Genomic DNA, 15,806 nt, shown 5'->3' on the forward strand with positions numbered 1-15,806 from the left:
TGGACGGGGCCAGCCTGGTCTAGCAGTGTGGATGTGACCTTGTTCATACAATTTGGTTTTGGAGCTGGGTTTTCTACTCTCTGGACTGACTTTTATTTAAAAGTATAGATGTATCCTTGGATGGAAATTCTGTCCCAAGGCAGCCTGGTCTTTCAAGATCAAAAGAACAACATGTTGAAGTTGAATATATTTTTCTAGACATGTTTCATTATTCGGCCTTTATACTGAAAATATTTCGACCTGTAGTGCATGTTTCATGGCTGGATAAGCTGTGGCTTGTTTCTATGAAACGTCCTTGCTACTTGGTGTACTGTGAGTACTACGAGCCCCCACACCCCAGCAATAACCAAACAAAATTTTGCTGCCACGGGGCAGCTGAATTTGCATCGATTCAAGACACGGCTCGTCTTTCTGAGGTATCTAAGTGCATTTGGTTTCAGACCACAGAAACTGCAGTGGTGTGCACAACACTTAGCAGATTTGAGTCCTCAGCCAGCAGTGCAGCTTCAACTGATGTGCACAACCAGGGAGGACCTACCGTTCCATGGACGGCACAGAAATCTATGCAGTCTAGATCCTCTCTGACTTCCAAGTTCAAAGTAAGACTTACCTGTTTTCATTTCCAGTACATATAACCTCACAAAAAAGCATCTTGCAGATCCCACTGAATGTCACCGGTGTCCAAGACTGGAAGTCTGACACGCCTGAGGGACGGGATGCTACCCAGAGGGACCTGGACAAGCTGGAGAAATGGGCCTGCACATGGGTCAGGGCAACCCCTGGTATCAATACAGGCTGGGGGATGAAGGGATTGAGTGCAGCCCTGAGGAGAAGGGCTTGGGGGTACTGATAGATGAAAAGCTGGACATGAGCTGGCAATGTGCTCTTGCAGCCCAGAAAGCCAACCATATCCTGGGCTGCATCAAAAGAAGCGTGGCCAGCAGGTCAAGGGAGGTGATTCTGCCCCTCTACTCTGCTCTGGTGAGACCCCACCTGGAGTACTGCATCCAGCTCTGGGGTCCTCAGCGCAGGAAGGACATGGACCTGTTGGAGCAGGTCCAGAGGAGGGCCGCAAAAATGATCAGAGGGATGGAACATCTCTCCTGTGAGGACAGGCTGAGAGAGTTGGGGTTGTTCAGTCTGGAGAAGAGAAGGCTGCAGGGAGACCGTATTGCAGCCTTTCAGTACTTAAAGGGGGCTTATAAGAAAAATGGGGACAGACCTTTTAGCAGGGCCAATAGCGATAGGACAAGGGATAATGGTTTTAAACTAAAAGAGGGTAGATTCAGACTAGATATAAGGAAGAAATTTTTTATTATGAGAGTGGTGAAACACTGGAACGGGTTGCCCAGAGAGGTGGTAGATGCCCCATCCTTGGAAACATTCAAGGCCAGGCTGGATGGGGCTCTGAGCAACCTGATCTAGTTGTAGATGTCCCTGCCCATTGCAGGGCACATGGACTAGATGGCCTTTAACGGTCCTTTCCATCCCAAGGCATTCTATGATTCTATGATTCTACAATAAGTGTTCTACCAAGGAATGCGCTGTGGGTGAAATTATCATCAGCAGCTTTCCAGCACATGAAGGGTATCTTTGCTAGTTGAAAACTGACTAAATGAGCTACCTCGGCAGGGGTTGGAAGCACAGCAGGGTGGTGCAGCGGCCAAGGAGAGGTACTGTTGCGTGGCTCTGCACTGACATCTGCTGCCTGAGCTGGAGTAAAATTACCCCAGGCAGCTCCGAGGTGGCTCAGGCTGCTGTTGCGTCCTTTCAGGTAGGACATATGTTTTGGAAATGACTCTCCCGCTTGTACCGCACTTACTGCACGTCGGTTCTCACTGCAAAGTGGTGTCAGAACACACAAACTGGATTGTTTTTTGCTGAAACTAAAGGAGGAAGTTTTATTACAGCGTCACACCTAGTGGGCACCAGCCACCCACGTGTCCTCAGGCCTCAAGGCCAGCCCTGAGCAAATCCTCCCTCAACAGGGTGGCTGCAGCTCCTGGCTTCTCAGCGCCACCTGTTTCATCACACAGATCCTCTTCCACTGTGCTTCAGTGACTGCCAGTGGAGACAGCTGCAGGCAACTCAAGGGATTTTGGTGGGGGTGTCTATGCCCAGACCTGCACTCTGAAAACCCTTCACTCAGCTGTCAAATAAACCTGAATTCCAGAATGTTGCTATGATCCAAATGTTACCCGAGCCTTGATTTTTCTTTTTTTTTTAGCTGTTTGTGTGCATTAACACTTCAGGACTGAAAGGATTTACTTACCCATAACAGCAACTACCTCATGTCTGACATTCTGGAAATGAAGCATTACCCATCTTTGCTTTTCTTGAAGGCTTTAAGTTGGTAAGAGGTCTCAGAAAGTGTCCCACACAGTGTAAGGGTGTGAGGGCAGTACTGGCTGCCTTCTTTTATATCCCAGAAGAAGCATCGCAAATAACATTGACACCTCCCAAATATGCGCAAGTGGTAAAGTTATTCCTGTCCAGATGCAGGCCCTCTTCAGAAAGTAGATAACTATATACTGCCTTTCAAAAAAGACACACCTGCCATTATTTTGCAGATCAGAAGCAGCCAAGGCGGCCCTCCTCTGAGGCCTCCACTTGCCTGCTGTGAGGAGCGCTTGCCCATGAAGTCAGATTTAGGCATTTGTTTTCCTCCTGAGCCTGCAACTGCCTGATGCCTGTAAGAGCTTCCCGACAGTCACACCATGCTCATGGACTCGACTGCCTCAGCTATGGGACAAGAAGTACTGTACAGAAAGAAACGCAAAATATATTGGGATAGCGACATGCTGCTTAGGACACCTGCTTAGGGATATGACAGCCTTTGGCCCTTTACCTTTGGGCTGGTTGCATGCAACCTGATGCATGGCAACTTGATGCATGGCAACTTGATGCATGTTGCCAGGGAGCAAGGATCAGAGCTCATTGCTCCCTGTACCTCTTAGCTACAGAATAAGCCTCTTTAATTTATTTCCCACACTCCTGTAAGAGAGCTGTAAAAAAGGCTCCCACCTAAACTATCTGATAGTTTGGAGGATAGGGTGCTGTCCTGGAGGAAGGAAGGTTAACTACTTTCAAGCTGAGGAGGATGCGATCTCTTCTGTTTCCAGAGTGAGTACTTCAAGCTGTCATGTGAGGAGGAAGAACAAGTGAGGCGAATGGGTGGACCACACTATCGCACCATTCCCTTCTCTATCTCTACCTGAGCGTTGAGAGAGAAGAAAGCATCTTGCTTGGTTCTTTCAAAGAATGGAGGGCGTATGGTTGGTGCTGGATAATTCCTCACAGAAAGATATGAGAGGTAGTTGTATGGGACCTTGCTTCAAGTTGCCTTTGTCCTTAAAGTCTTCCCAAACTTGCTGGCTCAGCCTACTCGGTACCCTGTTTTAAAATACATCCTGTGTTTGCCAGTGTGCTTTCCAGGGGTAGGCGTCTCTCAAGGGTCTATCTAGCATTGCAATGACTGATTTTTGAGTACTTAGGTTAACCATTGGTCCCCTTTCCCGATTCCCACAAACATCGCCTGTAACCTCATGTCTGCAGGAGCATCGGTGTCCAAGGACTGTGTAGAAGAAAGAAGAGATCCAGAAGCATAGCTTTAGCGGCTGATTTTAGCTTATGAAGCTAATCTTATTCACAGGCCACCAAAGAAACGCGGAGTGCAAGTAAGAGAGAGTTTACCTTGAAAGCTAAATTCCCTTTTGTGAAGGCTTGTGTGAGGAGTTACTCCTCCTGACTAGAGATCTGTGGTCCATTCTCGTTAAGCCCTGTGTGTCCGGTCTGCTGCACTTTGCTGTCGTAGGGAAAGCTCTGCAGAGAGGAGGGAAAGCGGCAAAGCAGGGAATGGCACTGTGTAGCATTGCTTTACTTCTGGGAACTGCTGGTTGCACAGCTCCCTGCGTTGACTTCAAGGAAGAAAGGATGGGATGAACTGGGAATTAAAAAAAAAAAAAATCACAGCATGTCTTAAACAAAAAATATATATTATTCACAATCTCCAGGAATAATTTATGACTAACAGAATGTAGTGTGCTATTTTGTTACCCATTGCTTTAAATGTGAATGGATTCTTAAAACTGAAACTGTTAACACATTTTTTAAAGTAAATCTTAATTAGGAGGAAAACTGGATCATCTGGACTTCTCTGAAGCAGGTAAAGTAAAACACTTTTTATTTCAAGAAATATTGCTTCTAGACTTTCCCGAAGCCAGAATTGTTCTATAAAAGTATCACAGAAATATTATACAAGATTTAAAAACACAGTCTGGATCCTAGTAACTTAAAACCTATGTACAAATAGCAACATTCATGACCATAAATATGTTTTTCTATCAATCAGCCCATGACACATACATCGGATAAAGAGCTAGTAATTTTAACATATGTACAGAGTCATCAAAAAGATTGCTTCTTAAAATTATTAAAATCCTACTAAAAGAATCTCCTTTTCAAAAAGTTTCAACTTAAAATACAATGCAATGAATGTAAGTTTAACCTGCAGTGCTTGCAATAGCAAAAAAATACTCACTACACTAAATAACATGTAACAGATAGGAAACACACCCGTGAACTGGACACTACGGAATTACATCTGTTTGAGGTAATTCTCTTTTGTCGTTGTTGTGCTAGTTATTTAGACATTTATAAAAAAGCAAGGGAAGATATTAAGTTTTGAGTAATACAGATTTTCAAAGTTGTTTTTGTATTATACTTTATAAAATGTAATGTTTGGTAAAGTTCAAGAAAAAATTTAGAATACAACAACAAAAATTATCATCTAAACTACTGTTTTTAACCTCATGTGCCTTTTGTATCTAAAATAATGTAAATCTACATGATTTTATCATTCCCTTTAATGCCTGTTGAAAACAAAAAGAATTTAAGTCACAAAATGGTAATAATGCTTTCAAGATATTGTTCAGCCTAATAAAAATCAGATGTGGCGACAAAAGCATATATGTATTGATGTAAACCTTTCTACCAGTATCAGAAAAAAAAAAGTCAAAAAACCTCATGAATTTTTAATACTGACAATATCAATATATAGGGAAACAATCCAATTTAAGCAAATCCTCCTATAGTTAACAATCATTAGCCATACCTTTCTGAGAGTAAATTTAATTAAATCAAAGTAACAAAAACATGCAATATTTTTGCTAAAATAATATTCAGAGAGTCTGTTTCCACAATCCATGCTGATTACCTCTTTCTTGTCAATCTATTTATTGGTTTCACAATTACATGAGACAATGAGCAAACTAAGAACATGTAAGGTATTAGATTCATAAATGGTATGGCATACAGATTTTAAAAGTGCATTTTACTCAAAAGTGTGACATTAGGAATTTCCAGTGGTTAAAATAATTTATGAAAGAGACATTATGCAGACAGATTGTGTGGACTGAAACATTCATTCATGGTGGGATCATTTGGAAAGAGAGAAAGTAACTTGAACATCCTCTTCAAAGAAATACTTTTTAGCCTTTGGAGAACGTGCTACTGCATTTGAAAGTTAACACTGTTTCTTTTAATTAAAAACTGGAAATCTTCCTTCCCAGTGGAGAGAATTACAGTGATAATGTGTGCGTGTGAATAAAACAAATGCACACAAATACTGAACTGGGCTCAATTTAGCTGCAAAACGTATCTACAATAAGCATGGAATGTCAGTTGTCATGATTACCTTTATTAGTTTGCTAATAAGAAAAAGGAGAACTTATTTAATGGTTTACAACTTGCTCTAATCCAAGGAGAGTGGAGCTGAGGCACTGCCTTCTACGTTTAGGATTTGTGAAGTTTCCCCTGCAAGACTCTGTTCTGGTTTTTTTAAGAAAGTTCCTGTTTTCTGGGTACCAATAGATGAATCCCTAATGGATACGTTTACAGCCTGATGAACAAGGGGTTCATCAGACCTCATAGGAAGGTATATTTGGTCTTCAAATATATCTTCCACAGCATCACTGTCCTGATGAGTGTCTTTTTGAGGAATGCTGATGGGCTGTAGCATGAAGCTATGCCGGGACTCCAACTCTATCAAACCGTTCCCACTGAAATCCATATCAAAACGGTCCGATTCTTTATCCTCCATCCATTTTTCAGCTTGATGATTATTTCTCCAGTGTGCGTCATTCAGACTACTTTTCTCAGGAATATCATTGTTTAATTCAAGTTTCTTCTCCTGACTTAAATTCACCGTGCTCAAAGCGAGGGCTGCAAAGTCCGTTGGCACAATAAGCTGCAGCTCTTCTGCAGGCAGGCCGCTTGATTCTTCAGCAGAAGTCATTTCCACCGAGGTAAACGGCGTGGATGATTCGTCCCCATCCCCGTTGCTTCGAGCTGTGTTAGCCTTGTCTGTTTTATTTTGCTGGTAGTAACTGTTCAGCAGTGCAAACATTCTATCTACATCCTTCAAGTAATTAGTCCAGTCAGCCAGACTAAGTCTATAGTTGTATCTGTATTCATATACACTTTCATTCACACTGTACAAGTCTTCCAGTCCTTGCCAGTCGATGTCGCCAGTGAAACTGGGCAGGTTAGCCTTCCCATCCGTCCCATAACTGTCCTCTGTTGAAAGAAAGAATAAAGCCTAATGGTGAAGACCAGCTTAAAAGTGCAAGCAAAGCTCCCACGTGTGTTTCTACTCCAATTTGCTTGAAAGCACCACTATTCATAACGTATGTAGCTCAAAATGTAAGACGCTCTACATCTTCTGTCATCATATTAATGATTCTGGGCTCAAGTGTGTCCACAGCTCCTGCTGAACACACAGCAAGAAATGCCCTGTCTTCTGCTGCGTCCTTGGACTGAGTAAAAAAGAACAAAATCTGGTCTAATGGGGCTTTTTGATGACAGTCAGAGATAAATCTTTCCTCTGATATTTCAAGGCAGGAAAGGTGCTTTCATGCACGAATAATCCATGTGCCTTTCCTAAACATTCCACCAAAATACGGAATAAATAACCAAAGGTTAAATATAAAAGATGGGACTAAATGAAAGCCATTAGTGACCTGAACTTCAACAGTGCCCACAGCAATTTGGTGTCTGGGTAGCTTGAGACATACGGTCTACAAACCAACCAGCCACATTTTATTTAATAAACAATAGCCAAAGGTAGTATTTTATTTACTTTGTAAACAACTATTTTAATTTACATGGAGCAATTAGGAGAAACAAAAGCTGTAAAAACTTGGTATGAATTAATTTATAGGACTTCACCACTCTGTAAAATAGTGTTAAAATATACATAGATCTAGAACCTCCTAAAGGTTTTTTTTAATTATTAAAAAAAAAGCTTTCAAAGAACATGTCTAACAGCTTTATCAAATAATAAGTTTGAATATAGGGCATATATATGAGTCTATAAGTAGCAGTGGAGCTGCATTTTATATTGATCACAGCCAGAAGAAAGAAAGACATGAAGGAAACCCATTTCCAAAAGATTTTTAAAAGTCACTACAGTGACTATAGTAATCCAGATTATTGAATGTAGTGTGAAATTTTATATTGACAAATAACACTGAACACCACTATTTCATTTAATTCATTGCACAGACTGTGTTCAGTCCAAATATCTTATCAACAAAGTGGACTACAAAGAAAAACTAATCAGGTAATGCAAAAGCCTGTTAGGGAAAGTGGCAAATTCATCCTTACAAATGATGTTGTAGGCAATATTTAGTAATTAGTTCACTGAGATGACTTACTCTCTTTCTGAAAATTGTACAGGCAGGTAGGCTAGTAGTAATTACCTTGGAAGTTCGAGTGGCTATAGTCCAACAACGTGAACTGAGCACAGATATTTATCTATATTGAACCCTTCATCCCTACAGTGGGCTCTTGGCATCTCCATTAATTTGTTTGCATTTTAGGCTGGCCTTTCTCATTGTTCAAGTAAAACAGAAGATATAACTTGTATCTATCATAGTTTATATTCTTTGCTTCCTTACTAGCTTGGAATTTCACAGTGGAAAGAATTTCTCCAATATTTAGTCCATCATAGGAAAGTAAAAAAAATACCATTATGGTCAGAAAAAACCTTGAGGTTTTCTTATGATGAGGGGCCTTATTCTGCACCAAAGGGAGACCACTTTCATTACTTGGAAACACCTGAATCTTTAATCTTAATTGATATTTCTTCACTTAATACAACAGCTGTAAATATTTTACAACATAAAATTTAAAGATTTTACAACATAAAATTTAAAGAGCAAGTTAAATATTTTTTAGCAAACACTTGGCAAACTCCCTGTTACAGGAAGCAACACAAGCTTTTTGGATTTTGTAGAACAGCTATGACAGAGCGTCTTCTTTCTTTCCTGAAGTAGAAAAGAGAAATGAAATCATGGCATAGCCACATGAGAGCCATCTTCCTCAGTCAAATTATGGATAATTTGTTTCCTGAAACAAAAAATAATTAAATACTGCAGAGGCTTCAAGAACGAACTCTACTATTCCAGTGCTTAGAGGCATAAAGGGCCCTAGAAAGTATTATAGGAGGGGATGCAATTTTGAGGAATTTAGTCACCAAGCCCGCTAAGATATTAACCACACTGCAAATGTGAGAATATTTAAATTTTGCTCTGTTATTATTTGTATTGATAGTTTCATATTTTTTTTCTTTGCCAAATCAGAGCCTGTATCGGAAAACCAACTGCTGTAGAAGCAGTCAGTGGCCAAAGCGGTTGGGTATACGATGTCAGAAAATGAAACTGGAGTGCTCCTGTTTGACCAGTAACAAGTTTGGGGAGGGACCAGGGCAGCTGGGGGCAAAGCAGGGGCCAGAAAGGTGTCTTTGAGCCCAGAGGAGCCTCTCCTGCCTGTCCCAGATGGTGGGACGGGGTTGAGATGGGCAAGCTGGGGTGGCAGGGTGGGCAGCCAGGAGGTCTGGGGACCTGCAAAGAGGAGCAAGGTTTCTCATCGCCCTCAGCAGCGGGGCAACAGGGCTGTGCTGCAGAGAAGTAAAATCAGCAAGGAGTTTGCTGTATTCCTACATAATAGCTCAAAGAATGTCAGAGCTACGCAGTCCTTCGTGCTGGATCTATATTTTCCCCTCTAAATGTGGCATTGTTTCTGCAGTCTCAGAGGAGTTCAACAGCTGGGAAGGTGCTGGGAATTGTTCCATGATCTTCATGTCAAGCAGAAAAAAATAACTTGTGTAAACACATGGGATAGAGGTAACATATTCATAAACATTAAACAAAGAGGAAAGCAAAGTCTTGAGGTCCTAGAGCTGGCTGTATGTTGGTTGACTGAGCGAGTCACCTCATTTTAATTCCACAACTTAGCAGTAAGCATGAAAAGTTTCCCACTGAAATCAAAGCATACAGCGGGAAGGAGAGAGGAAAGAAAAGGTTTTCCCCTGTAAGAAATCTCATTACAAATAGGTGTGAAACAGGAAAATGCAGATGAGTTGCATTTGAGTAACAGCATGTCAGTGGTTTCCTCAATCAATACTTTGGAATCTCTCAGCTATGTCACAGACCCAAAAGAGAGAAAAATTGTTGCTAACTGTTCACAGTAAAAAATCTTCCGATTTTTAAAAATCAAGCATTAGCTAAGCTTCACTCTCCAATCATCATACCCTGGAGTCCCATGATCCCATCCGTGGCTGTGTTGTCTCAAAACTAATAAGGGATCTGGATATATCTCCAGTGAGACTAAAGACAAGTAGGTACAGTAATCTCCCTGGCGGCTTTGAAAAACCTCGGGCAAGCAGGAGAGGAGAGAGGAGCGTGCGATTCCCACATCCTGTCATCAACCATGTCTGCAGAGTTGTTCCGTCCGTCAAAGGACACAGGTGACACGAGTTCTTCCCCGTTGAAGCTCTCTCCCTATGTGTTGAGCAAACAGCACTATACTGGCTGTTTCCATACAGGCCTGTTGTCTCGCTATTGTGCTTGTAACACCTGTAGCGCTGCACTAACTCAGGTCACTTTGAACTGTTAACAGGTCTGAGTGGATGAACTGCAATATCTGAAGGAAGCCTAAGGGGCAGTTCAGATGACTTAGCAGGGTAGGCCTTTCCCTTTCTTATTCTGCTGGTTTCTCTGCAGGCATCGAGAAATGGATCCTCTAAGAGATCGTTTTAATGATTCCTGATAAATGGGTTTTGTTAATTTAATTTTTTTTTGTTTTAGAAAAGAAAAGCAATTTCCACCAAGATGGGGCTTGAACCAAAATATTGAACCCAGGCGTCTGTGTATATCGAGAAACTGGGTGACTGGAATGTAATGGCACAGAGCAATATCACTTGTGTTATACTATACCTTCTATTTATCCCAGTAGCATAATGTTACTGACTTGGTATGAGACGTTAAAATATTTTCATTACTAAAGAGTGTAGCAAGATATAATTTAAAGATTAATCTTGTGTGCTTTACTACTTCATGCAATCCTACAATTAAAAAATGCCATTTCTGTTAGATCTGTAGTTAAAATGAGGAATGCTTACAAGGATGTCTTCTAATGAAAGACTTAAAAGCATAATTACAGGGATTACTTTCTATCATTGTAGTAACCAGTTCCCACCAGGCTGTAATGGGCAGTGTAAACAACTGGGATCTAACCAAACAAAAGCTTATCATTTTTCTAGATCCCAAAACTACTCAAGTGAGAAAATACAAAATTGGCTGCAAGGAAAAATTAGCTGCTTAAACTGGAGATCTATAAAACATGGAAATACATTATCTTAATTGTTCCCTGGCTGCTGGGAGCTAGTGACAAGGTTCTTCTCAGAAGATCCTGTGAAAAAAGTTTTATGTAGACTTGTATACTCCTTGGACCCAGTTTACATGTCAGGTAAAAAATGTATATCAGAAGCTAATCCACCAAAGCACAAGGACAAGAAAATATATAAAACTGATATACCGTGAAAAGGTATCAAGTCTAAATATGACACTTGACAGACTTTAATCTGTTTTTTACCCTGAGTGCAAGTATTGCTCCATGAACAGCAAGTGCAGTATTGTTAAGACCTGAAGTTTTTCAGTCTCTTCAGGCTTTTGCTTTACGTTTGACTGGTTCCTCCACCAGGAGGAACTGGGATCTGCATGATAAACATGTAGGTACAATGAGTATACTTGCAAACAGATAAATATACTTGCAAACATCAGTCTTTCAGGTATTCCTCAGGTTCAAGCATTAGGTATGAAATACGTCACCTGGTGCCCCTCCTCAGTTCGAATATTACAATCTTTTTAAGAAATCTCATTTCATGCGTGTGTGATCTGGTCTGAAACCTCCCTTACCCAAAGGACCCTCATCTTTCTGCCATACTTGTATTGACCTGTCTCCTGCTGGCTTCTGAGCACATGCTGCTCACATTGAGCACTGCTTTTGCTTAAAGCAGCATCTGCCAACATGTCCTAAAGCCAGTGAGAAGATTTTACTTTGCTTCCATGGATTTGGAAGCTCTTTGGATGCCTATAACTCAGAAAGCTTTTTAAGCACATTTGATTTATGTTTAAAAAGCAGCTGTACAGACTTCCTAAATAAAACCAGAAAAAACCCCAACCCATCCAAAATCAACCCAACAACAGGAAAACAACCCAAAAGAGATGATTCTTTTTGTGTCATTTTCCCTGTGTAAACATCTAAGAAATACAGGCATGAAATATGAGCTGTATGAAGTCCTGCTATGACAATGAGCTACGTTAAATGCAGAATGGTAGATCTAAAAAATAATGGCCAAGTTCAGTGTAGAGTAGTTAGAAAATGCATGCATCAAAAGCTATGCTGTGTGCAACACGGCAGGATACAGACATTAGTTGAAATGGACTGGAGTCATGCAATTATTTGGAAAGAAGCTGCTGAGGAGAATAAAAAAGTGTGGATACCTGTGTGGATCATAGCTTCCTCCATCTTTATTTCCTGATATAGGAAAATACAAGAGTAACTTTTGTTAGTGTTTAGAACTTGTAAAACCATTCACAATGTAGTTTTCCATGCACAGCATCTAATTCCTAAAAAGAAATGTACTGTGTTAAATAAAGGCAGAGCTGCAGTCCAACAAAGATTTCCTGAAAGTTTTATATAAAAGAACTGAAAAACCAGTTTTTCAAAAATAATAAAACCCCCAAATAATTAGATATTGTAAAAAAGAGAAACATTTGTAGGTGAAGAAAGAGATACATAGATGCAACAACATAAAATACGTAGAAAGAAATATTCCTGTAAAAAAAAAAATCACAATATTCAGTCAACCAAATTTAAGTGCAATGAATTCCAGAGTAATGAAGTATGAATACCAGCTATTTTTGTACTCAGAGACTCTTGTAAAGAAATTTAGCTTTCCTCAAAAATGGAGGGGGCTACTGCTGATTAGAAGTTTGCATTGTTAAGTCTCAGTTGTGGTGTAGAGCCTGAGGTTTTTCATATAGACAGCAATTGGAATAAACACAGGATTTAATACCTCACCTGTTACTGGGAGGCAAAAACTAACCAAATAAACCCTGCAAGAGAGAAAAGAGTTATGACTATGAAGATCTGCATATGCTTGTTATTGATTAGTTCAAATAACTTGATAATCTTCCTGCAGCATTTCTCTCAAATCTTGTTGTTTGCCATCAATATCTGTCTAGAATAACTTGTGCAAACTTGCAAAGAAGCTTCCTGGTCATGTGGTTGTGCAGGATGGTGTATGTGGATCATTCCAAACTATTCAGAGCAACACAGGAGAGCAACAATTCATAGATACAATTGGTACTTAAGCAGATGAAAAAAAATGGAAAAAATGGAAATAAACACTTCTATTTTTCTTGTACCTGTTTCCAGTCCCTTCGGCCTCGGATTGCACTGCTTATAGCCTTGACAACTTCGCAGTTCCATTAGCTGTACGTGTAATTGATTCAAAATGCCTCTTTCCACTGTATGTACTGTATTTGTCAGCTAAGAAAAAGAGGAATGGAGGGAAAACATACTTGTTAACAGAAATAAAAAAAACCTAGAGGAGTCTGGTGAACAACATTTTGTAACAGGGAAAGGGGTTTACCTGATAGGGATCAGTGTTCATATCAAAATATTCCAAGAAGCCCGTTGCAAACTCACAAAAGAGAAAATTGTGGGTGCCGTTGACTGTTCGCAAACACCAGTAAGTGTTGTTATTTGAGCTTGTGCAAGCACAGAAAGAGCCCACTGTAATTAAAGAAACAAGTTATTAGTTTTCAGTGAAAAATAATAGGTTGTTTCTTCTACTAGTGAAACTTCTATAGGTTTTCATGTACTTAAATTCTAGATAAATTTAAAAAAAATCTCGTGTTTGAATTATCTCAGATTCTCATCTAAAACGAAATAAACATTGCTAACATAATTTTCACAAACATACAGTTAACAAAAGCAGAAGATAGTGAATCCTACGAGTTAATGAGGCATATTCTGTTCTGAGTCCTATCCGGTTTATTAGAATTGAGCAGAATTCAGGCTTAACAAAAAAACACCACAAATCCTGATTCTTAAGATTTGTATACAGGATTCCTTGGAATTGCTTACTATATATAAGGATACTGTTTCCCCCAACAGTAAGTAACCTTAACCTGGTAGAGTCTCTGAGGTGCAAGTACAACAGAAAATTACAGCCTTGTAAACACTACAGAGGAAGGTCAAATTGCTAGTTGATACCATAAGTGAGATGGAAATGACACAAAAGTCACAAAAGTGCGAGGTAGTGTACAGGAGTGAGGCAAGTGAGAAAGATTAGGCAATGAAGAGGTGGGTTTGCAAGCAGGGAGCTTGCCTGGCACCTTGAATGCAGGAAAGGTGGAAGAAGAAAGGTGGGAAGGAAGACCAATGTGTAATCCTATACCTCATTTTAAGCAGCTCTCCCTTACTGGCTTGAGTTTTCCACTTAACTATTATTTTGAACTGCAATCCCTCCTTTTGTTTATTTGATACACAAATAAGAGGGAAATTGAAGCACTCAGTCAGGCCTTTGTAGGACAATCCCAAGCAGTGTAACTGGATTACATCTTGTTTTCACTTTTCAACCTGGGGAAACCTAAAGCAGGCTTCCACTCCAGACTGAAGACTGGATCCAGGTGTCACAGTGATGGAAGCAGCCATAGAGGAGACCTGGGTGTATCTTCTCTATAATCTTGTTCTGCCAGCGCAAAAGGCTGTAAGAAAGGTATCTCTTTTAATTTTCAAATAAACTGCTAACAAAATTTTGCTGTAGAAGATTGTCTTTTTAATCCCAATAATAAAATATTAATATTGCCTTAGATTTTTATTTAGATTTATTTAGATTTGTTATTAGTACTGTGACTAGGTGTAATGATATCAATGTTTTGAACAAAATTCATAAGAATAGTAATGGTATTGGACCTTTCTATCTGTGTAATGTGAATCAATGCATTAGCTCTTCTTTAAGTTATGGACTGTGTCAAAGGGACATTTTTTTACACCATGACTGTTGCTGGAGCATTGCCAGAATGCACAGCAACATGATAGCTCTTTTCATAACTGTTTGTTACTCCACAGTTAAAAAGTAACAAGCCAATTTAAATGTTGTCTTTAAAACAAAAATCATGCATATGACTGCTTTAGGAATATCTTAAAATGTAAAAAGCATGTTAGCAGAACTCCTAGTGCAATCAGAACAGATTATCACTAGGAGACAACTTTCTCCAAATGAAAATCTCTTCTTAGCAAATTTTCTGCTTGGAGTCAAATATGTTGTAACTTAATCATCATTTGATCTTGAAGTTTTTGAAAGTAAAGTTTTCAATCACTTTTCTTCCTCTGCCACCAAAGATGAGAAAGTTGTTTTTTTGTTAATGCTGAATACCAAAAAATGTTGAAGCATGCCTCAATAGGATGATTATCTATATACCCTGAAGTTTAAAGGAACTTAAAATATTTTCTAGCTCTAATATTTTGTTCTTATATACCAGGTGAGCATTCCACAGTTGTGATTTTTAAATTCTTTTAGAATATAAAAAAATGGGAATAATGGGAAGAATTCGTAAGGGATAGTATCTGTATTTTCTTCACGATAAGGTAAGTTGTTTATGATACACTTTGAAATCAAAATGATAAAATTAAAGTAGACCTTTTATGTGCTAAAGTTTGTGGCAACATTAAGAGTCATGCCCCAAAAAGGATTTGTGACAATTGGAAGAATATGGTTATTAATAACTGCAAAACCAATTAAAATTCCTATGAAATATTTGGTCATCTTGATCTCCAAAAGATGACACTAATCTCATGGTTGATTACAAAAGTCTATGTTTTAGAGGCCAGCTCCCCTTTTTTTTTCTGCAGTGTTTAGCAGCAAGCCTCTTGTGACAATTTCATATAAATAATGCAACAATTATAAGCAGACTCAAGCGACATTCTTCCTTCATATTTCAGAATAACGGCAGCATCAGCATTACTAAGTGCCAGTTCTTCCAAATAATGCCCTGATTGCATGAAGTGGAAACTGTAACACAGCAGAGGATAACCTAGATCACGTCTACACATGGATGTAAGACTTACAGTTCCAGAATGGGGCTGTTTGCCAGTGGTTGTTGTCATGGGTAAAACATGTCAGTCCAGGAAGGCTACACTCGTCTCCTTTTTTCTGGCGCTTTTTCCCCTTCCTTTCCTTCTTCCTCCTCCGGTTCTCTTTGAACAGCTGCAGTTTGCCATCCACCTCCTGTGCTGCTTCTCTGTTCAGAGAGAAAGTTGGGCACAGCTGACAGAGAACAGTCTCTATTTGATTAACAACAGCATTAGTAGTTTTTACATCTTTCTGGCTTTTTTAAAGATGAGAAGATGAGAATACACCCCTCTTCTAGCTCAGCTTCCACCCCAGCTGT

At 39.6% G+C, this 15,806-nt stretch overlaps 1 protein-coding gene across 6 annotated transcripts in view; it reads right to left on the reverse strand.

Annotated features, from left to right (window-relative positions):
• Positions 1–4,166: 4,166 nt before the first annotated feature.
• SULF1 (sulfatase 1) overlaps positions 4,167–15,806 on the reverse strand; it is a 126,175-nt gene continuing 114,535 nt past the window's right edge. For 5 of the 6 annotated variants that reach the window (XM_087751750.1, XM_087751741.1, XM_087751758.1 and 2 more), the window contains 4 exons: positions 15,484–15,656; positions 13,001–13,143; positions 12,774–12,897; positions 4,167–6,576 (listed from right to left, as the gene is read on the reverse strand). In XM_087751750.1, coding sequence (XP_087607876.1) covers positions 5,753–6,576; positions 12,774–12,897; positions 13,001–13,143; positions 15,484–15,656 — 1,264 coding nt within the window. In that variant the 3' untranslated portion in view covers positions 4,167–5,752. Of the gene's footprint in view, positions 6,577–11,846; positions 11,881–12,773; positions 12,898–13,000; positions 13,144–15,483; positions 15,657–15,806 lie in introns of all 6 variants that reach the window. The other variant, XM_087751781.1, reaches the window with a different exon arrangement.

Source organism: Nipponia nippon, unplaced genomic scaffold (assembly GCF_047370975.1).
Source record: "Nipponia nippon isolate SJK-2023a ecotype South Korea unplaced genomic scaffold, ASM4737097v1 scaffold_1, whole genome shotgun sequence".
Lineage (NCBI taxonomy): Eukaryota > Metazoa > Chordata > Aves > Pelecaniformes > Threskiornithidae > Nipponia > Nipponia nippon.